Genomic DNA, 23,964 nt, shown 5'->3' with positions numbered 1-23,964 from the left:
GCCCGTGCTTTGCTCTGTGATTAATTACTTGGGATCAGGAATGTGTTCAAACAGTAGGCTGACCGTGGACTCTGAACCCACTCCTGTGTTTAGGGTTTAGGAGCTATTTGTGGTCCTGTCGGTGCCATCACCGGGGGAGGCAGCAGCGCGAGCGGCAGGGGGGCTGGAAGTGGAGAGCATCCACTAAGAGCATCTCAGTGCGCAGCGTGTCAGATTGACAACGTCGGGAATTCTTATTCATCCTTGTGAATTTCAGGGCGTTCGTTTCAATTATTCATGGTGCTTTTCTGTAGTTTCTTGGGATCTGCATTGTTTGACATCCTCTTCCCACCCTTGAACCCAAACTTGGCCCAGGCTGGGCACATAGCACTGCTCAGTTAATAGTCGTTGAATAAATAAATGTTGATGGCGAAGGTCAGTGCTATCCCTAAACCATCATGAAAGGTCATTCAGAAAAGCCTTTAAAAATGTAATTTACAAAGTGTATGAGAATTGCTTTTGCCGTCACTCTCGTCCCATATGAGCCCCAATGCAAGAACAGATCCATTCAACAAGTACGGCCTAGGTGCCTGTAGTTTATGAGGTGCTGTGCCAAGTGATACAAGATGTTTGGAGGGGTCAAGGATACTGGTCTTGACCTCACAGAGTCCCTGCTTTGAATGACAACCCTAAATTGGTTTCAACTATCATGCCAATTCTAATAGATTCTTCTAGGTGGCTTCTAGGATCCCTGGGTTGAGAAAGACTCTGAGGCTCTGTTTTCAGCAGAACCACATCTTGATGAATTAGCAGCATCAGCCATGGGCACAGGAGATGGCAGAAGTCCTGGCACCAATGCCCTGAATCTGCCTTTGCTTGTCCAGTAGGTGGGAGTTGCAGGTATGGACTGCAGATGGGGTACAGGTGGAAGTGTGTTGAGCACGATCAGATTTTGCGTGGAACAAGGGATCTGTGGCTTTCCCTCGAGGCTTTCCCACAAGGCTTTCCCACAGGGCTGTCCCACGTGCCACCGTGGTGTGAGGCGATCCTTGGCGTGAAAGTCGAGGCAGTGCAGGGAAAACAGGTTCCTCTGGAATGGACTGAGACATCTGGGGGACTCTTGGAATGGTGGCACGACCCTGGAGTTCCTCTTGCCTTTCCTGTTGAGAGCGCCTGCTCTTGAGATGCGACGGGAACCCCGGGAATTCTTTCCCGATGAAGCAGGGAAAGGATCCCTCATCTCGAGCTATGAGGCGGAAACGGGGCTCCTCTGGATGTGGGTGGGACCCTCGTGCTTCCTCTCGAGTGGAGACGGGTATGTCGGGGAACTTCTTGAGTTGCAGCAAGGGTGTGAAGGACCCTTTCGAAGTTCCAGAGGTTAGGTGTGATTAGCCTCGAGACGCCTCAGCAGAAATGGGCCTCATCTCGCCTGGAGGGGAGAACCTCCTGGATTTTCTTGAGTTGTGGCAGGTGCTCTCGAGTTATGACGGGGACCTCAGGGACCCGCTCTGGTGGCCTCAGGAAAGGCCAGTCCCCATGCGAGTTGCTAGGGGGCCCCTCGGGATTCCTCTCCAGTCCATGCCGGGGCCTAAGACCTTGTGTGGAGTCGGGGCTGGAACCTGAGGATTACTCTCCAGTGCTGACATGGATCTTGGGGTACCTCTGGAGTCTCCACAGGGGAGTCAGTCCTCGTCTTGAGTGGGGGAATGCATGTCCGCTTTCCTCCCGAGCTGTAGCAGCAGTGTCATGCTTCCCGTCGCGTGGATCAAGGGATCTGTGGCTTTCCCTCGAGGCTTTCTACGAGGCTTTCCCACAGGGCTGTCCCACGTGCCGCTGTGGTGTGAGTCGATCCTTGGCGTGAAAGTCGAGGCAGTGCAGGGAAAACAGGTTCCTCTGGAATGGACTGAGACATCTGGGGGACTCTTGGAATGGTGGCAAGACCCTGGAGTTCCTCTCGCCTTTGTCTCCCCCGAGACCTGGTCCTGCTAATGTGCAAAAGGCTTCTATGATTTTGGATCAGCCTCACGGGAGCCCCAGCACTGGCTCAGGAGGTCACAGTTCAGCCCAGAGCCCTTCTGTATGAGTCCATGAGGGCTAGGGCTGCGACGATGAAGCACCACCAGGTGGCTGAAACAACGCAAGTTCATCATCTCATTGTTCTGAAGGTCAGAAGTCTGAGACCAGGTTGTGGGCAAGGCTGGTTCCTTCTGAGAACGCGAGGGAGAGCCTGTTCGAGGCCCCTCCCTGGTTCCTGGAGACTTGCTGGCTTTGCTGCTCCTCGGCTGGAGATGTGCTGTTCGATCCCTGTCCTCATGCCCACACCACCTTCTCCCCATGTACGTGTCTCTGTCCCAGCCTCCCTTTGTCATGAGGACACTAATCATTGGGTTAGGGGCCCATCCTGCTCCAGTATGACCTCATTTTAACTAATCCACACCTGCAAGGACTCTACTTCCAAACAAGGTCCTGGGGGGTATTCCTTGGAAGTATCAATTTGGAGGGGACACTGTTCGACCCACAGCTCCTTCCATGCAGTCTATCAGTGCTGTCTTTACTTGCTAGTTCTCTCTCTCTCTCTCTTTTTTTTTTTTTGGACTTAACTGCATATCAGCAGCCAAGATAGGAAAATACCTGCATGAGAGAATCAGAGAAAGATGGAAGGAGAGTCAACAATTAAAACAGAAATGGGCCATCGTGAGAGTTAACCAAGTTAAACTAGCACCTCTTGAGTTATGTTGTCATGGGAGTTGGCACTGCCCAGGGTCACACATGCTTCCTCCTAGACCAGTGGGGTCAGGGGCTGGGGCCCTGCCTCCCTCCCTTTGCTCTGCTCCCGGGCGTGGTTGATTACCTTTCAAAGCCACATCAAAGAGAAAGCTTTGCTACTGCAGAGAAAGAGGATGAAAGGGCGAGTTTGAGGAGCTTTGTCTGGCTGCGGGGGGAAAGCCTTGAGTCTCACACCATCTTGGAGGCTAGCAGACCTCTTGTCCTCTGTGGATGGGGGATGCCCAGCAGGGAAATAAGTCATGAGCCCAAAGAAGTGGAGAGGGAGAGAGAAAGAGAAAACCAGCAGGAATTGCAAACAGCGTGGTTGTTGTTCAGGTGCTCAGTTGTGTCTGATTCTCTGTGGCCCCATGGACTGCAGCACGCTAGGCTTCCCTGTCCTTCACTCTCTCCCAGAGTCTGCTCAAACTCATGTCCATTGGATCGGTGATGCCATCCAACCATCTCATCCTCTGTCGTCCCCTTCTCCTCTTGCCCTCAATCTTTCTCAGCATCAAGGTCTTTTCCAATGAGTCAGCTCTTTGCATCAGGTGCCCAAAGTACTGGAGTTTCAGCTTCGGCATCAGTCCTTCCAATGACTATTCAGGGTTGATTTCCTTTAGGATGGACTGGTTGAATCTTCTTGCAGTCCTAGGGACTCTCAATAGCTTGGTAGTAATGGAATTTCTTTGATCTTCTGGTTTCCTGTCCTCAAGTGAGCATCTTTCCTACTGTAAGCAGTCGTTTTTTTCCGTTTTATTGAGATGTTGTTGACATAGCCCTGTATGTCATTCCTATACCTGTCCATTCCAGGTATGTAGTTTAATGACTTAACTTACATAGAACTGTGAAATGATAGCCACAGGAAATCCCAGAGAGAAGCAACAGGATGGGATGCCTTGGGAGGCAACCTCGCCCATCTCATCTGCATCAACTCTACTGGGGAGTTCCAGCTCCTTGCCCAAACTCTGCTCCTGACCAGAAGTGGGTGGCAGGGGAATGACTTCGTTCAGACATTTGGTTTTTATTCACATTTAACCCTTGAGTACTAGCATAGGAGCTGGCGCTCTTGTGTTTCTGGCAAGCATGTGCATCTTTTGAAAAAATGAATTGACAAGGCAGGGTCTTCCTGACTGAAGCCCAGAGCTGTGCTGTGACCGAGAATAAGTGGGGAGCCCTGAGGCCAGAGCCAGGCTTTGGGGAGGAAGCTCGCAGGAAAAGCTCAGGGGTAGCTTTTTGGCTAGTGGGTGCTGTTGGCAGCTGCTTCTTGGAACAAGTGAGAAAAAGTTCTTTTCCTGCCCTTGACTGCCCCTTACTCACACTCCCAACATTTCTCCCCTGGTCCCACTCCTGACCCTGCCTCCTGGCTGCGTTTCATCACAGATCTTGCGATGTGACTCCCAAGATCATCTGTATCCTCCAGGCACCTAAAGGAGCATCAGGTCCAGAGACAGGGCTTCTCCTGGGCTGCTTCAGGGGCAGAGCTGGGCCTGAATGGAGGACGCAGGGAGAGTCATCCTGGCTCAAGTCAACACACTTCATCCATGCCCTCCTTCTTTGAACAGATATTTATTGGGCACCTACTAGGTGCCAAGCAGTGTTTAGACCCCAGGGATGAACCAAGCCGGCAAACATCTCTGTCCTCATAGACTTTTTACCAGTTAGAGATGACCATCAGGGTCACTTCTGAGAGCTTTCAAGGAGAGGTGAGCGTGGCAGGTAGTGTAGAATGAGCGAGTTTTGAGTTGATGGAGAGGTTGGCGGAGAGGACCCAAGAGAGTGAAGTCCTCTCAGCACAAGCGTGTCCCTTCAGATTTGGATGCATATCAGCTGCTCGTCACTGATTCGGGTCATGCAGGAAGGAGCCTCAGGACAGGTGTGTTTAGCTTGGAGCGGGGCCCTGGGCAGGTGGAGTGCGTGGAGTGTTGCTCAGGAGAGACACAGCGGGGACTCTGCGTGTGAGCAGACAGTGGGCTAGTGTGCTACCCAGTTACTCCCCAGGCCTGACGTGACGCCCGCAGCGTCCAGCTGGGTCCCAGCTCTCCTGCCTTCCAAATGGGTGATATTTGATGGTATGTAGCTCTGTCCCATGGACGGAGGAGCCTGGTGGGCTGCAGTCCATGAGGTCGCTAAGAGTCGGGCATGACTGAGCGACTTCACTTTCACTTTTCACTTTCAGGTATTGGAGAAGGAAATGGCAACCCACTCCAGTGTTTCGCCTGGAGAATCCCAGGGACAGAGGAGCCTAGTGGGCTGCCGTCCATGGGGTCGCACAGAGTCGGACACGACTGAAGCGACTTAGCAGCAGCAGCTCTGTCCAAGTTTGTCCTCTTTCTCTGTAAAAAGTTATTCTTTTAAATTTATTTTTAACTGGAGGATAAATGCTTTTCAATGTCCGTGTTGGTCTCTGCCGTACAACAACGTGAATCAGCTATCAGTATAAATACATTCCCTCCCTTTCGAGCCTCCCTCCTACCCGCCCATCCCACCCCTCTGGGTCATCACAGAGCACAGAGCTGACCTCCCCATGTTACACGGCAGCTGCCCGCTAGCTGTCTATTTCCCGAGTGCTCGTGTGTGCCTGTCAACACTGCCCTCTCAGTTTGTGCCCTGTCCTTTCCCAGCTGTGCCCACAAGTCTGTTCTCTATGTCTGAGTCTCCACTCCTGTCCTGCGATTAGATTCATCAGTATCATATCTCTAGATTCCACATATATGCATTGTATGCATGCATGCTCAGTCACATCATGTCTGCCTCTGCGACCCCATGGACTGTAACCTGCCAGGCTCCTCTGTCCATAGGATTCTCCAGGCAAGAATACTGGAGTGGGTTGCCATTTGCTCCTCCAGAGGATCTTCCTGACCCTGGGATCGAACTCACATCCCCTGCGTCTCCTTCATTGCAGGCAGATTCTCTTACTACTGAACCATCGGGGAAGGCCTATATATATGCATTAATATACAATACTTGTTTTTATCTTTCTGACTGACTTCATTCTGTATAACAGGCTCTAGGTTCATCCTGTAAAAATTCTTCTTGAAGGGGCAGTTTGAATCCAGCAACCCTGCGTATTAAGGCAATGGTGAAGGACATGCTTAGGGTCGGGAGCATGGGGCCTAGGCCAGCCCTGCCAGGCAAGAGCCGCTCTGATTGTGTGGTCTGTGAACCAGTCTGCGATGCCAGCCAGCCTTGCTGATTCTTGACATTACAGGACTCTGACACTAGAGGTTGCTGTTTTCCCTCAGGTCTGCAGTCTCAGGCCTTTGGAATCCTCCATGCGGTTGGTTTCCTCAAACCATCAGTTCTGCCAGCCTGGTACTGTCTTAATTAACCCAATTCACACTTGTTAGCGAAAATCAAAACCAGGCGGGATGCTACCTGTTTCAGATCGTGTCTGGGTGTCAAACTCATGCTCCAGTGTCTGCCTGGGTCCCCTGCCCTTGAGGGGATGATGGTGGCAGAGGTTGCTCTGTTAGTTGGAATTTTTAACCAAGGCAATCAATAAGTGCAAACAGAGTTAGTTGCTAAATAACTCTTAGGTCTATTAAGCAGTCTGTGAATGTTTATTTAAAATGAGGCAAGACCCAGCATCCCTTCATGGAGAGCACACTCATTCTTCAGGCCCTCGAATCCCCCAGTCCTGAGAAAGATGGTGAAATATGGTATTTTATGAATCTAGCCTGACCCTGGCATTCCATTCAGAAAAGAGACTGCTGTTCCTTTTTAAAAATGTCTTCTTACTGTAACAGTGTCTCCCAGCCGCAGGATTGATCTACTTACTGTTCCTCCCATCACGAGTTCAGAGGCTGAGCCAGGCTGGCGCTGTCCTGTTGCCCTGTGCCTACCTGCCTCGCAGGCCAAGTTCTCAGAAGAGGGAAGTAGGTGGTAGGGAGAGCCTGTCCCAGCCGCCCTCATCTTGCCCTAGGTGGGTGGTGACCTGCATCACTGGGGTCACCCAATGGACTGTTAGAGATCTGAGCCCACGAGATCCGCCACCCCACAGGGAAACAGGATCAGATAAGGCTGCTTACATTTGGGGGATTTTTTTTAGTGTTTTTTTTTTAAATTAAAATTTTTATTTTGTGTTGGGGTATAGCCAATTAAGGGCTTCCCTGGTGTCTCAGTGGTGAAGACCCAGCAGCCCAACGCAGGAGATGTAGAAGACTCAGGTTCCATCCCTGGGTTGGGAAGATCCCCTGGAGAAGAGAGGGCAACCCACTCCACTCTTGTTGCCTGGAGAATCCCATGGACAGAGGAGCCTGGTGGGCTACAGTCCATGGGGTCGCAGAGTCAGACACGACTGAGCACGCACGCACATAGCCGACTAACAATGTCGTGATAGTTTCAGCTGAACAGCGAAGGGACTCAGCCGTGCATATACATGTATCCATTCTCACCGAAACTCCCTCCCATCCAGGCTGCCACACAACATTGAGCAGAGTTCCATGAGCTATACGGTAGGTCCTTGTTGGTTATCCATTTTAAATAAAGCAGAGTGTACCTGTCCATCCCAAACTCCCTAACCACGCCTTCCCCTGGTACACCTGGGGGATTGTAATACTTTCTTGGTACTTGATTTCATAATGTTCTCACCCTCTTGCCCACTAAAGTTGCCATTTGCATTTATCAAAGAGTAAAGAGAAGGGCTTCTTGAGAAACTGATGCTGTTTCTTGAATCTCTTCCAAGTCTAAGACTGGGGCATCCCGTGGAGTATAAAGAAGCAGGGTGATGCTGGAGAGAGGAAACCGGATTTCAGAACCCCGGGACCCACCACTTGCTGCTTTGCTGTCTTTGGGCGAGTTTCTTTGCTTCTTTTTCTTAGGCCTTGGTTTCAGATGCAGAACAGGAAAGGAGATACCTGGATAGCGGGTGGCCCATGGTGGTGAATTCATGTAGTAGATTTGAAAAGTGCCATGTTCCTTTGATGACGTGTCTTTGTTGTTATTTTCCTTTTCCTTCAGTAAGGCAGGTACATGGTTTCCTTATCTGAGCTCACTGGGACCTTTGGTCTTACCTCCCCTCCGACCCTTGTCATGGTTCATTTTAAACATGTTTAACATCTACCTTTCCCATGGGCCAGTGGAGTCCTTGAGAGTCCACGTTGCACCCGATCTGATGTCTTTGTGTCTCAGGAGTCCAGCACAGGTATTTGCAATCCTGTGGGCTCTCAGTAAATATGTTCTGACTGGATGAGCAAATGACCAGGTGAGATGACCTCCCTGGAATCACCCAAATCTAGTGGACGGATTGCCAGAGAGGCTGTCCAGAGGCAGCCTCTTCTAATGGATAATCTTATCCCTCTTTCAGTGTTTTCCTGACATGCTTTCTTCTGAGAAATCATGACTGATATGTACACATCATGACAAAAAGATCCTTGAGACACATTGTTCCTGTCAGTCATTTCTGTGACCACATCTGTTCTCTCAGGTGCCATGTATAGCACCTGCGTGCAAAAAAGGGTTTTTTTAAACTTCTAAAAAAATAAATGTTCCCCTTTTCAAGACATTTTATTGTCATGTGTCAGAAAATATTTATAGTAAACACACAAATCTATGATGACAGCAGTGTGGGTAACACCCTTGAAGAGTTGTCCAGGGCACAGCCTACATCACTGTACTTGGCGGTTGGGGGAGGGTTCCAACTTGGCCCACACAGGCTCTGCAGGTTCCTTTTTAAAGAACAGTAAGGATCCATGTGTCTTTTTTCCCTTGACTTTGTTAGCAACATATGAACAACAGAACAGCAAGCATGCGACCTTACTTTCCAATCCCCCGGGAATCACAGGGGTCAGTTGCAGGGTGTACTTGGTACATCATGGACTCAGAATGGATCTAGAGAGAAATGTGTGAGCGTGAATCAACCTGGACGCAGCTGATGTTCCAGCTGCTGTGTCCTTTCTGTCCCTCTGCTCTGCAGTGGTGTGTGAACGGCGTGAATTACTTTACCGACCTGTGGAATGTCATGGATTCACTTGGGCTTTTCTACTTCATAGCGGGAATCGTGTTTCGGTAAGTAGTCCTCACCACGTCTTCACGTGTCAGGTGTTTGCAGATTCTCTCCGGTGGAAAGGTGGAGGAGAGACATTTCAAGCCCAAGATAAGTGAGATAGGATGAAATATGGTCCTGGTATTTTATGAATACAGGGCTTCCCTGGTGGCTCAGTGCTAAAGAATCCACCTGCCAATGCAGGAGACAGGGGTTCGATCCCTGGGTCGGGAAAATCCCCTGGAGGAGGAAATGGCAATCCACTCCAATATTCTTGTCTGGGAAATTCCACGGACAGAGGAGCCTGTGGACTACAGTCCATGGGGTCACAAAGAGTCGAATACGACTTAGCAACTAAACAACAACAACAACAACAACAACAACATTATGAGTGTGGTGGTGGTGGTTTAGTCACTAAGTCATGTCCGACTCTTGTGATCCTGCGGACTGTGGCCTGCAAGGCTCCTCTGTCCATGGGGTTCTCCAGGAAAGAATACCTGAGTGGGTTGCCATTTCCTTCTCCAGGGGATCTTCCACCCACTTAGATCCAGGAATCGAACTCAGGTCTCCTGTATTGCAGGCAGATGATTTACCAACTGAGCTAGGAGGGAATAGACTATCTCCAGAACACCATTCAGAAAAGCGGTTGCTATTCCTTTTAAAAAATGTTTTCTTACTACAGCAGTCCCTCTGTACCCCAGAATTGGTTTGCTTACAGTTCTTCCCATCGCATGGCTGGAGGGTGAGCTGGTCTGGGGCTGCCCAGTTGCCATGTACCCTCCCTGCCCACCCCCCCACCCCCCACCCATTTAGAGATTATTACAAATGCCTGTTGTCTCTGCCTCTTGGAGCCACAGCCTGGTTGATATAAGTTGTGTCTCCTCTCATCCCCCACCTCTTGGTGATCTGTAATTGGAAAGAGGTTCTTCGTGGTTTTTCTCTTTGTGCTTGCAGAATTTGGGGAGAGGAAATTAGAAATTGAGGGCCCTAGAGAATGACGAGTGTGTAAATATCACACAGCATTTTGCTGTGAGGCCATAGAATCTAACATGCATTTAACTTCAACTCAAATGTTGGTTCTGGAGCCTGCCCTCCCGGGTGCAAGGTTTCCTCAGTCTCAGAGCTCGTGATCAGAAAAGCCAGTTGGAAATTGTGTTTGGAGGGGAAAAGCAACATGACTCCACCTGATAGGGATATTGGGGTGCACCCAAACCATGAACCCCCTTGCCCAGTCCTGCTCCTTCCAGACCTGCCTCCCAGGTAGCTTCAAGGTGAAGCTCGTGGTTCTGATGGAGCAGAGAAGCTTGACTATTCGTATTTACACCCACTTAGAATGAGAAGCTTTACAGTGAGTGCTCATGCTATGATGTGAACTGGGTAAAGCTCAGTTTTCTCCTTCAAAACCTCCCTTTCTGCTTGGGTTAAAGGCTCAGCTTTTGGATCATGGTTGGACGTGATTTCCGGATCATTCCAGTTAGAAAGCACATAAGGTTTTCAATGAACACGTTAGCAGATGGTTAGTTAATCAAATGATCTGGTGCAAATGAGGTAAGTTTCATTGGGGGGAACCTTGCAGGCTCAGGTGCCAAGTGGTTGGCATCACTGTGGAAGCCTTGTGAGCCGGGAAGTTAGCGACGATGGGATTGGGTCCTACAGTAGTACAATAAATCCCCTACGTTCGAACGTGTTATGTGAGGGGAGTGTGTTCATTAAATCTGACAAAGTTAGCCTAGGGATCCACGTAACACAATCTGCTATATAGTACTGTACTGTAATAGATTGATAGTACTTTTCATACAAATAATACATTAAAAACAAACACAAAAAATGAAACATTTTTGATCTTACAATATGGTACCTTGAAAAGTACAGTAGAACCAGCTGTATCGCTGCTGCTTTTACGCTTGCTTCTGGACAGCCTAGGCCTGAAATAAAGTTACAGTCCTACTGTACTCGACACTGTGGTTTGGTCACTAAGTTGTGTCTGACTCTTGTCGGCCCCATGGACTGTAGCCCACCAGGCTCCTCTGTCCATGAGATTTCCCAGGCAAGAATACCGGAGTGGGCTGACATTTCCTTTTCCAGGGAATCTTCCCGACCCAGGGATCGAACCTGCATCTCCTGCATTGGCAGGCAGATTCTTTACTGCTGAGCTGCTTGGGAAGCCCACGCGACACAGAATGCGCAGTGAAGCGCACAAAGCCCAATTCTAGAGGATGCATGCCCTCGGCAGTGCACACCAGGCAGCTGAACTCATGTGATCGGATGTGGGAACCCACGTTCGCATCTTTGAAAGTTCACATCTTGAAGGTTCATGTGTGGGGGACTGACTGTATTTAGGCTGAAGGGCTGAAGTGTTGGGAGTCTTGAGAGCTCTGCTGTGTGTGATATCCTCGTGTCTCCTGGAGTCACGGGGGCAGTGCACGTGGCCTTTGGTGTTCAGTGACTGAAGGGCAGGTGCAGACCCTGGTCTATTTCCACTTTCGGTTCCCAGGCTTTTGGCGGTTTCTTCACGTTTGGTTATTTTTAAAACTAAAACTTTGATTATAAATCAACCACACTTCAGTAAAATTTAAAAAAAAAATCCTAGCAAATAAAATCCAGAAATAAATAAAAGTGAGACAAAAGCACAGCTTTGAAATGTTTTGTCAGCATCTCACAAAGTCTTTCCCTTCTTTCCACAGGCTCCACCCTTCTAACAAAACCTCACTGTACTCGGGACGAGTGATTTTTTGCCTGGATTACATTATATTCACCCTAAGGTTGATTCACATTTTCACGGTCAGCAGAAATTTAGGACCCAAGATTATAATGTTGCAGAGGATGGTAAGACTAAAGAGTGTTTGTGGTTAGTTGTCCTTCTTCTGACTATACCCCCAGAGTTCCTTTCATTGCCGAGAGGAACTTTTTCTCCACAGAGGGATGGTTGCATTTCATAATCAGTAGCATTTGTTTTTTTTTGATCTGTTTTCCTCAGGGGCCCCTTCCAGGTTAAAATTTAATGAAAGATGACTGTTGGGAGCAAACTGCATAACTCAGCACATTACTAGTAAAGATCTCTATTTAGACTGTCCATGTTACCAAGTGCTCTCACTGGAGTCTTAAGCATTCACTAGGGGTGGCACAGTGGTAAAGAATCCACCTGCCAATGCAAGAGATGCAAGAAACTCAGATTCAATCCCTGTGTGGAAAAGATCCCCTGGAGGAGAAAATGGCAACCCACTCCAGTATTCTTGCCTGGAGAATCCCGCGGACAGAGGAGGCTGGTGGGCTACAGTCCATGGGGTCACAAAGTCGGACATGATTGAGCACGTGTGCGTAGGCAGGATAGGGACTTTTACACCCGCTTCACAGATGTGGACAATTGGGTTCAGGAGGTTCACATGTTTGTCTGGAGACAGGCAGTGAGTTAGAAGCACAGCGAGGTCTGGAACTTTAATCTTATAACCATGTAATACAGACCTCAGGGAAGCACCAGCAGACCCATTTCATGGGGCCAGAGAACAGAAAGATAATTACACACTGACCATGTTGCTTCTCCCAGCTTGTTTCCCACGTGACCCAAACCTGCGTGTTTTTGTCTTTAAATCAGATGGGCGTTTGAATGAGCTCATCTTGAGGTTCCTTTCCAGCGCTGAGCTCCTTTGAGTTTGTGGTTTTAATTCAAAGCATATCTGGGGCATCAAGTCACCATGAAGTCATGCTATGTGTGCAGAACATTAAAAACAATAAAATGGTGCATTGTTGTCTAAAAAGGAAAGCTTTTATTTTCCTTAAAAAAAAAAAAAAAAGCAACAGCTCAGGGGTCGGCTGGAGAGGAGTGGGGCACTGCGGAGTTGAGGCCCTCTTCTGCTCCCAGGCTGGTCTCATTCAGAAAGTCTCTGCTGCTGAGATGGCCTGGGGACCTGCAAGCAAAGATGCATCCATCAGTGGATGCCCCGAGACCCAGGGGTGATGATGGCCACGTTTAAAAATTGGTGAGCGGATGACGCTGGCTGCCTTAGGTCCCTGGGGCCCCTCTGCCCTTCTCCGTGGTCAGCGGAGCAGTTGAGCCGCCCTGGTGCAGTCCTGACTCTGCCCTCCTGTCCTCCTCCCTTGACAGCTGATCGACGTGTTCTTCTTCCTGTTCCTCTTTGCCGTGTGGATGGTGGCCTTCGGTGTGGCCAGGCAGGGGATCCTTAGACAGAACGAGCATCGCTGGAGGTGGATCTTCCGCTCAGTCATCTATGAGCCCTACCTGGCCATGTTTGGCCAAGTGCCCAGTGATGTGGACGGTGAGCCTGACATGCTCTGGGTGGGGACAGCTGGGAGGCGGAAGATGCTTCCAGAACCAGCTCCCAGGGAGCCTCCAGGGCTTTCCGGTTTGATCCTGAGACCTGTCCTAGGAACAGGCTGCTGGAGTCCGGCCGACATCAGGCAGTGGACACTAACCCTCAAAGCCTTTTCCTTCTCCTGAGCAGGATCTTATGTACCCTGGCAATCTTGTACCCAGCATCTCAGCCTGCAATTTTTAAACCTTTTTAAAAAGAGTGTCTCTCAAATTTCTGACAGTGTCATGGCCAATGACAGCCAGAATCCTCACTGGTGTAGAAAAGAGTGTTGTGGGTCTGTCCAGAGTGACAGGGTACCCATTTATCTCAAAAAGTGCAATAGTGAAAAGTTTTGCCCTGGAACCTGGAATTTAAGCTTCTGGTATGAGCTCACTGCCAACTATCTGGAGGCAGGTTAATGGCAGCAGAGATGGCATTAATTTGATCACAGCCAGTTGGCATAAGGAAAGCATGGGGCGTGTGTTTTGGATAAACTGTAGAACATCTTTGTGATGCTGGCGGTAGCTTGGGCTCATCACGTTCTGTTCTGCCACAAGAAAAGCCCCACGATGTTCACCCGGCCCGAGGCTTGTGTTTCCCAGCTCCTTGGTGTTTTCTCAATTGTCCCCATGGCCTCACGTGGTCTTTCTGGTGTCTGCTACTGCAGTCTCTTCCGAGACCTTAAGAAAAGCTCTTTCCCATGCGCCGATGGAAAGGCACCTTGCTGTTATGGTTTCCCAGTCTGCACTTTGCACTTGCTGTTTTACATAATCGGGTGTGTTTCGTCCTCCCGATAGTCCTACAGGTTGGTGGCCTTAGTCCCACGGGAGGCGGGTCACAGTGACCTAAAGAGTCAGTGACCGGCAGTGTTCGAGTCCTGGTTCCGTCACTCGTGTGCTGTGTGACCTGGGATGCAGTTGGCATCTCAGCCTCTAAGTTCTGCTGCTGGTAACGTGGGAGCAGCACCAGCTTCTCTGACTGGCGTCTCACCAATCAGCAGGGCCAAATTCGCATGCTCAGAGGAGGCTCTCGAGTCCAGAGTGACTCCTGGAGGGCCAGACACTTACATCCACTGCCTTCTCTAAGATTCCCAGGCAAAACTCCTCATCTTCCCTTCCGGACCCAGACTTTCTCCAAGGCCCCCATTCTAGGCTGTTAACACCTGTCACACAGATGTGTATCAGCCTCCCAACTTACCACACACCCCTCCCCTGCACTATTTCCTTCCTGGTAGCCATGTTCATTTTCTACACCTGTGACTATTTCTGTTTTGTAGATAAGTTTTTTTTTTTTTTTTTTTACCATTTTTTAGATTCCACATATAAGTGATAGGGCTTCCCTTGTGGCTCAGTTGGTAAAGAGTCTGCCTACAATGTGGGAGACCTGGGTTTGGTCCCTGGGTTGGGAAGATCCCCCTGGAGAAGGGAAAGGCTACCCACTCCAGTATTCTGGCCTGGAGAGTTCCATGGACTGTATAGTCCACGGGGTCACAAAGAATCAGACACGACTGAGCGACTTTCACTATAAGTGATAGATGATATTTGTCTTTTTCTGACTTATTTCACTTAGTGTGATAATCTCTAGGTCCATCCATGTTGCTACAAATGGCCTTGTTTCAGGGGAATATTAGTCAATGAATGAAGCGTGATTCTGAGGCTTACGCCCGGTTGGGTAGAGTGCCTTGAAACAGTGCCCAGCACAATGCACGATCCTCACCTCACGTCCCGCTGGGGTGCCTTAGTGCTGCCCTGCCAGGTGTCCTCACCGTGCCTGTTGGTTGCTGCATCCTCAGGCACCACGTACGACTTCTCCCACTGCACCTTCACCGGGAATGAGTCCAAGCCCCTGTGCGTGGAGCTGGACGAGCACAACCTGCCCCGCTTCCCCGAGTGGATCACCATCCCCCTGGTGTGCATCTACATGCTGTCCACCAACATCCTGCTGGTCAACCTGCTGGTCGCCATGTTCGGGTACGTGCTCAGAGATGCGCTGGACGTGCTCGGTGACGTGCTGCACGTGCTCAGAGACGCGCTGGCTGGGTGCCCACACCATGCGGGGCCCCATGCTGGGCCAGGCGGGAGGCACTGGGAGGGAGGCAGCAAAGGGTCCCCCTTGAGGAGCTCATGATAGAGGTCTCTAGGGCACTGGCGGTCTAGAGTAGGGAGGGGCCTTGAAGGGACTATATTACAAATATAGTGTGTCCCTGTAAGCTATAACCTGAGTTTATTTGACCCCAAAGACAGATGACTGTGACCCCTTCCAGCATGTTCAGACTGTATGTTAGATATCCTCTTAGCAACCTCCCCTGAGCATCGTGATGCTGGCCTGCCGGTGACTGCATCTCAGCTCAGCTCAAGGTCCTCACTTTCTGTGGACTCGGATGGTTTCCAGGGCTTAAGGGACTCAGCTGTTAGGTAGTCGCTGCTTTAAAATGTTGAATTTAAGTACAAGTCAAGAGCACAGGGTCAGGAGAGTGATTCTCTTTGGGGCTCGTGTCTAATGAGGTTGGCATGAAAACTCGATGAGACTCTGGAACATTTTTATTGCCTTTGGCCATTCTCTTTAATACATTTAGAAAATCATGTTTATCTCACCCCTTATTCTTTCTTAAGAGGGTTTCAAAGTACCCCATGTGTCGGTTACAGTGGAGCTACCTTGGTTTTTTATGCTGTTGCTGTGAAGTAGCTGGTTATATTTAGTACATGAATCCTGGCACACAGAGAGAGACACGTAGTTTAGAAACAAAATACAAATTAAAACATTATTTGTTAAACCTTGGAGTGAACGAAAACTATACTTGAACCTCAAAACTGGGAAACTATGACAGACAAGAAATGCGTTTGATTTCATTAAACAAATGTTTTAGGTACAGGGGACCGCGGATAGAGTCACATGATAAATGATAGACTGGGGGCAATCTTTGCCTGAATGTGAGCAAAGGCTTCTGTAATTCTTAAGATAGAATGGGCTCCTGCACACTGGTAAAAGAAAGATGAGCCAGTAGAAAATGGGCAAGGGGAATGCAATTCAGAGAAATTTAAATGGTCCCTAATCATATGGAAAGGGGCTCACTCTTGTTGTGGGAAAAGTCAGATGGAACCAAGAGTGAGGTGCTGGTTTAGGATCCGTCAGGTAAACAGACATCACGAGAAGGGTTGGGGGTGGTTCTGGGAGTCTGAATTGTCTCCAACTTTTGGGAGAGTGACCTGAAAATAGCTATTAAAGATATACAAACCTTTGGCCCAACTCCTTCACGTCTGGGAATCTTTACTAAAGGTCCATATGTAAGAACATTTATTGGATCATCATTTGATGCCTGTCAATAAGGTGATGACAGGACAAAACATGTTCTAGCCACACCACAGAATATCATGCAGCCCTTACATGTTCTAGCCACACCACGGAATATCATGCAGCCCTTACATGTTCTAGCCACACCACGGAATATCATGCAGCCCTTACATGTTCTAGCCACACCACGGAATATCATGCAGCCCTTACATGTTCTAGCCACACCACGGAATATCATGCAGCCTTTACATGTTCTAGCCACACCACGGAATATCATGCAGCCCTTACATGTTCTAGCCACACCACGGAATATCATGCAGCCCTTACATGTTCTAGCCACACCACGGAATATCATGCAGCCCTTACATGTTCTAGCCACACCACGGAATATCATGCAGCCCTTACATGTTCTAGCCACACCACGGAATATCATGCAGCCCTTACATGTTCTAGCCACACCACGGAATATCATGCAGCCCTTAAAAAGAAAAGGCGGGGTCTCTGTTTATTGACTTGGAAGGATATTTTGTTAAATATAAAAAGCAAAGTGCAGACTTATTTTAGGGTATAACCTTATTTTCTGACAATAAAAAAAAAGACATTAAAAAAAATCAAGTCTATATTTCCCTCATCACAATGATCACATATTACTTCTATAATTAAAAAAAAAGAAATCAGTCAGTTGTCACACAGAGCCGTGAGGGGCGCCAGAATTGTAATCGAGGGTCATCTTTCTCCGTTGGTCAGTGGCCCGCCCTGGAGTGAGGCTTGGTGGGGGACACGTGCCTCTGGGGACATCACGCATCCGTGACACTGAGCAGCGAGTGGTCACCTGGCCTTCAGGTGCACAGAGACATCCGCCTCTAGTCCAGGTGCTTCCAAAATGTCACTGCTTTGCTTAAAATTCTGGAAGTGTTTTAGTATTTCCCCACAGTGTTTGGGGTAAATTTCAACGTCTTCCAAGGCCGTCTGTGACCTGAACTTTGAAAGCACCTTCAGGATTCCGTCCGCAGGCATCCCACCTGTTCATCCCTGAGCAAGGTGATCTGTCCCGCCTGACGCTTTTGCAGATGTCACTCCTGTGTCGGTATCACCTGTTCCATCTTGACGGCTCCCTCCCCCTTCCTCCTTGTCCTCTAAGGAGCCCAGCAGCATCCTTGGCCTGAGTGGTCCACGTGCCCTCCCTACTGTGCATAGCAACCCCATGAGCCCCCTTCACAACCACAGCCTCCTCTCCTTCCAGACTGTAGCCTCTGGAGGGCAGAGACTGTGTCTGTCTCAGCGCCTGGCCCTTCCTGGGTTTTGTTCCATGGATGAAAAGAACAGAATTCATTCTGCTTTTAGTTCATTATTTGGTCACCAGTGAGGAGCTTAGCTTCCTGTTCTGTTAGTCAGGGTGAAGTGTTAAATAGTGAAGTCACTCAGTTGTGTCCAACTCTGCGACCCCATGGACTGTAACCCACCAGGCTCCTCTATCCATGGGATTTTCCAGGCAAGGGTACTGGAGTGGGTTGCCATGTCCTTCTCCAGGGGATCTTCCCGACCCAGGGATCGAACCCAGGTCTCCTGCATTGCAAGCAGATGCTTTACCGACTGAGCCTCTAGGGAAGCCACTAGGGAACTGTTAATGGTGAATGTCAAACTAGTGATGGGTTTATCACAGAGATAACATCTGTTCTGTGTCAGCCACAGAGGTCTTGTGGCCATTGGTCCCACTTGGCCTTAAAGAGGGAATGTGCAACCACTCTCCTCCCTCAACCATCACTGGCTCTAACGGGGTCCTGAAAAGGACTTAGGGATTCAGACACCTGTATTGCTTAAGGGAAGCTGGACCATGTCAGGCTGCTGAAAGTCCTCAAGTCTGAGCTTGCAGAGAGAGATGGCAAGAAGAGTGATTATGTATCCATGTGAGGGCAGAGAAGGGAGGACCAACTCCCAGACTTGAAGCAAGACTGGGGAGGAAATGAGATGACTGGGATTCTATTTGACAGTGATAGCCTCTCCTATCAACCTTTATGTTGAACACTGGGCAGCCCCTGTAAAAAAAACTGACCACTGATATAACATCTTCAACGATTCAACGAAAAGGCTGACAGCTTCCAGGGCTGTGGACTCTGAGTGATGTGAATTCAGTAGATCTCAAGAGGCAAAGTGGAATAGTGCTTAGGGCTAGCCTGAGTCTGTGTGCTGTGACTGTGTGTGTGTGTGTGTGTGTGTGTGTGTGTGTTCAGTTGTGTCCACCTCTTTATGACCCCATGGACTGTAGCCTATGGCGGATGACTCTGTGACCAGGCTCCTCTGGCCATGGGATTCTCCAGGCAAGAACACCAGAGTGGGTTGCCATTTCTTCCTTTAGGTGTTCTCCAAAGCCATTCTTCAGGACTGTATCAGTTTGTAATTCATTATGCCCTTGACAATCATAAAATGATAGAATTTGGAGCTGAGAGGGACAGGAGTCTGGCCTGGTTTTTTTGGGTCAAGGAAGTGGAAGTTGGGCAGCTCAGCATCCATGGTGCTGGCCACACTGCCATCCAGCTTGCCGTGTCCATTCGAGACTTGAACCTGAGTGTTTTCCCCATGAGGCCTGAGCTGTTGGGCCAGGCTTCAGCCCACTGTTGCCTCATTCAGTGCTTAAGTGTAAAAGCTGGAGGAGTTCCCTTCTCAGGGGGGCTTCCTGGATTCCTCTTGGGCTCAAGCAGAGGCCTTTTCTTTGTTAATCCGTCTGGGCACTTGAGAAGAGCCCCCTTGCTATCCTTAGGCTAACTGATCAGAACACTGTCTTGGGAGATGGTTGTAATGGTTGTTCTCTGCTTTCCTGATAGCTCAGCTGGTAAAGAATCAGCCTGCAATGCAGGAGACCCTATTTCGATTCCTGGATCGGGAAGATCCCCTGGAGAAGGGATACGCTACCCACTCCAATATTCTGGTCTGGAGAATTCCATGGACTGCATAGTCCATGGGGTCGCAAAGAATCAAACACGACTGAGTGACTTTCACTTTTTGAGCTCACAGCTCTGGGCTGTGACCCCCCATCTGGCTTCACATCAAAATATTCCTGTAACAGCTTAACTATACACAGTAGCAGCCTTTTGAACTCAAAGTAAATGAACACTTGGGATTTTAAAGCGATATTGGAGTGTTCTCTAGATGGTATTCAGCGGGGAAAGGAAATGGATGTGAACATCTGTGATTATTCCACATTAAAATTATTGATCACAGGCTGTGTGAGGCTTATCAGAGCATGGAGTGAACTTAATTGTCAGTAGGTGACTCGGGGGCACGTTAACACACAGCTAAGGCGCTTGCAGGTGCCGCTTCCTGAAGATCAATCCACCAGGGCTTTTCTGCTGAAAGGGACCCATCAGACATGCCCCGTCTAGGGTGATTTCTAAGAATGATTTTTTAGTCTTAGGACTAATGTGTGTTCATTACAAATATGAAGCAGAATAGGAAAGAAAAAATCATGTGATACAGACTTAATTAGTCCCCGGCAGGCTATTGAATCAGGATGAAAAGGGAGCAGATAATGGTAACGATAATAATAGCTAATATTTATTGACATTTTATTGGGCTAGGCACATCCAAGTGCTTGACATGTGTGGCCTTATTTAAATTATTCATCATTTTTGTGTACGCGTGGCTTTATAACCATTTATGAATGAGGAGCTGGAGGCAGAGAGAGGTTACAATCTCTGCTATTTGAGACCTAGAGAATGCACATGTGGAGATGGGGGTGTGCGGTGGAAGGGGAGCGTGGGACAGATCGATAGAGTGGCGCTGACATATATGCCCTGCCACGTGTATAACAGCTAGCTGGTGGGAAGCTGCTGTGTAGCACAAAGAGCTCAGTTTGCTGTGCTCTGATGACCTAAGGGAACAGGAAGATGGGGACCGAGTAGGGAGGGAAGCTTGAGGGAGGGGATGTATGCTTACCTATGGCTGAGTCGTGTTGTTCAGCAGAAGCCATCACAACACTGGAAAGCAATTATATTCCAAAAAAAAAAAAAAGAATAAAATCCCTGCTGTTTGAGGGTGATGGCCACGAAGCATAGTGATACAAGACGACGTGATGTGATATAAACAATAGAAACAGCACGAAAAGACTCTTGACAAAGGATCATGGTGCTGAGTCGGGGGTCATAACTTGTGACAGATCCTGGGGGTGGGCAGCAGTGAGTGGATGAGACCTTTGCCCTTTGAGGTTTGGTTGAAAATTCTGAAAGAGATGGGAATACCAGACCACCTAACCAGCCTCTTGAGAAATCTGTATGCAGGTCAGGAAGCAACAGTTAGAACTGGACATGGAACAACAGACTGGTTCCAAATAGGAAAAGGAGTACGTCAAGGCTGTATATTGTCACCCTGCTTATTTAACTTCTATGCAGAGTACATCATGAGAAACACTGGGCTGGAAGAAACACAAGCTGGAATCAAGATTGCTGGGAGAAATATCAATAATGTCAGATATGCAGATGACACTACCTTTATGGCAGAAAGTGAAGAGGAGCTAAAAAGCCCCTTGATGAAAGTGAAAGAGGAGAGTGAAAAAGTTGGCTTAAAGCTCAACATTCAGAAAATGAAGATCATGGCATCTGGTCCCATCACTTCATGGGAAATAGATGGGGAAACAGTGGAAACAGTGTCAGACTTTATTTTTGGGGCTCCAAAATCACTGCAGATGGTGATTGCAGCCATGAAATTAAAAGACGCTTACTCCTTGGAAGAAAAGTTATGACCAACCTAGATAGTATATTCAAGAGCAGAGACATTACTTTGCCGACTAAGGTCCGTCTAGTCAAGGCTATGGTTTTTCCTGTGGTCATGTATGGATGTGAGAGTTGGACTGTGAAGAAGGCTGAGCACCAAAGAATTGATGCTTTTGAACTGTGGTGTTGGAGAAGACTCTTGAGGGTCCCTTGGACTGCAAGGAGATCCAACCAGTCCATTCTGAAGGAGATCAACCCTGGGATTTCTTTGGAAGGAATGATGCTAAAGCTGAAGCCCCAGTACTTTGGCCACCTCATGTGAAGAGTTGACTCATTGGAAAAGACTCTGATGCTGGGAGGGATTGAGGGCAGGAGGAGAAGGGGACGACCCAGGATGAGATGGCTGGATGGCATCACTGACTCGATGGACATGAGTCTGAGTGAACTCTGGGAGATGGTGATGGACAGGGAGGCCTGGCGTGCTGCAATTCATGGGGTCACAAAGAGTCGGACACGACTGAGCGACTGAACTGAACTGAACTGAAGAGGGAGAGGCAGAGGAGATAAAGCGGTCTGGGGAGGACCAGCAACTACAGAGGGGAGAAGTTGAAGCGGTAGGTTATGGAGTCTTTCTGCCGTGGCAAAGAATTTGGAGTTTTTCCTGCAGGTGAAGGGAGATTTTCATGGGTCTTTACACAGACAAGCAGCATAATCTTAGTTGTGTTACTTTGACAAAAACAAACTTGACATTTAGCATCACAAAAACCAGTGCCATGAAATCGCTGACTGTCTCTTACTGTCCCTGTGATGCATTTTTGGTACTGCAGAGTCAGAGGGGAGCCTGGATGTGCAGAAACATTTTAACACACCCGCTGGGGCACCGCATGGGTGCAAAACATCAGGGTGATCCAGGGTCCTTGGATATCGCTAGTGTGTCAGGCCAAGGAGGGCAGATGGAAAAATGCCTGAAATCTGTGACAAGCTTGGCAGAGAGGTCGATCTGCTTGCGGTCTAGCTGGCAAGTTTCTTGTAGTGCAGGTTTTTCCAGATTCTGGCATCGTTTTACTGTCTCCTTTTTCTTTGTGAATTTTTTGCAGACTTTCCATTCTGCTCTGTGGATTGGTCTTTCTGTTTTTGTTTTTCCTACCAAACGGCTTTAATTACTGATTTTTAAAAATCATTTTAACATATGTTGTATGAAGGCCCTTCATCAGTCTTACTCAGACTTTGCCTGGCTTTTCTTGTATGTTTAATCAGATGGAGGGCCTAAGGCTCATCTTCTGAAATCCATTTTTCTTTTTGATTCCAAAAATTTTGTTAATGAATTTTATTGTGCTGATGTTAACTTTGTAGATTCATTTAGGGGGAGCTGAAATCTAAAAGAAGTGCCAGAAAAAAATGGGTTTTTCTCCACTTAATCAAACACATATAGTTCCTCAGTTTTATGGACTTTTTTTCACATGGATATGGTCAATGTTTTGTACATTTTTTCTAGCCATTTGTGGTTGTGAGTGACATAGTTTTTCTATTATGTTTTTTCGATAACTGTTTTTTGATATGTAGGGAGTTATGAAATATAACTTATTTTGGAATAAGTCTCTTCTGCTATTGTTGTTCAGCTGCTAAGTCATGTCTGGCTCTTTGCGACCCCGTGGACTGCAGCATGCCTGGCTTCCCTGTCCTGCACTATCTCCTGGAGCTTGCCAAACTCATGTCCACTGAGTTGGTGATGCCATCCAACCATCTCATCCTCTGTCGCCCTCTTCTCCTCCTGCCCTCAATCTTTCCCAGCATCAAGGTCTTTTCCAATGAGTTTAATAAATAAGAAATAGGAGGAAACTTCCATGATGTGATGGAAAGAAAAGAGAGAGAAAAAAAATAATTCCATGTCTCCTTACTGAATTCTTTTTTTCCTCTCTCTTTTCTTTTTATCATGTCATGGAAGTTTCCTCCTATTTCATATTTATTAAGCTACTTCTTTCTTCTTCTTCTTTTTTCCCCTCCTAATCAGAAATGGATGTTGCATGTCACTAGAAGACTTTCTAGCAATAATTGAAATGGTATTTTTTTCTTCTGATCTATGATGCATTACGAAAATGATGAATTACATAAGTGACCTTAATATTTAGTTATCCTTTTGTTCTTTGGTCAGGTACATTACTCTTTTAACGTAATGCTGAATTTCAGCCATGTGTATTACAAGGCTATCTGAATCCTAAACATTTATCTCTCAGTAACATTTTCACTGTCAAGTGATGTCTGAGAGTTCGTCTCTCCTGTCTCTTCACCCTCTCATACTCAGCTGCTCCTAGCGGACAGAGATCCCACCGGCTGGGTAGCTGAGGGCACAAGATATCACTAGAGATGTTTAGTCAAAGGGGACCATGCTTAGATTTCCCTGGTGGTCCAGTTGTTAAGAGTCTGTGTTCCCAATGCAGGGGGCATGAGTTCCATCCCTGGCTGGGGATCTAAGATCCCACATGCTGCGTGATGCAGCTAAATGTTTTTTTTAAAAGGTGGAGACCTTGCAGAATTTCTCCCAAGGAAGACACTAGATGGCCAGTGCTTGGCAGGGATAGTGAGGACCATCAGAGTTGGGTGGATGAGAGCTGAACCTGAGGGAGGGGCCCTGAGCTGCTCTGGACATTTGGGTTTGTTGAGGGGGTTGAGATGTATTGGCAGCAGAACTTAGCCCCCCCTCTATGGGAATGGAAAACCATGTCTAAAGAACATCAAAATCATTCGAGCAAAGCGCTTTGAAGCAGTGCCCAGTTATTAGCCTTCCCTGGGGAGTCCTCATGTCTTTTTGGCGGAGTCTGGGGCTGACTCGGGAGAAGAAGAGCAATCTGGAAGTTCTGGGCTGGGATTTGGCTCCGGTCACATTTGTCCTTTTCTGCTGCTTTCTGGGGGAAGGTGGGCCTGAGTAAAG

At 48.2% G+C, this 23,964-nt stretch overlaps 1 protein-coding gene across 1 annotated transcript in view; it reads left to right on the top strand.

Moving 5' to 3' along the window:
* Window positions 1–23,964, top strand: part of TRPM8 (transient receptor potential cation channel subfamily M member 8) — a 106,827-nt gene that overhangs the window by 60,440 nt on the left and 22,423 nt on the right. The window contains exons 18-21 of the mRNA XM_005678748.3: window positions 8,660–8,751; window positions 11,413–11,554; window positions 12,831–13,002; window positions 14,831–15,008. Coding sequence (XP_005678805.1) covers window positions 8,660–8,751; window positions 11,413–11,554; window positions 12,831–13,002; window positions 14,831–15,008 — 584 coding nt within the window. The remainder of the gene's footprint in view (window positions 1–8,659; window positions 8,752–11,412; window positions 11,555–12,830; window positions 13,003–14,830; window positions 15,009–23,964) is intronic.

This window comes from Capra hircus, chromosome 3 (genome assembly GCF_001704415.2).
Source record: "Capra hircus breed San Clemente chromosome 3, ASM170441v1, whole genome shotgun sequence".
In the NCBI taxonomy this organism is placed as follows: Eukaryota; Metazoa; Chordata; class Mammalia; order Artiodactyla; family Bovidae; genus Capra; species Capra hircus.
Note: the sequence above shows the minus strand (reverse complement) of the source record. Positions and strands in the feature narration are given on the sequence as shown.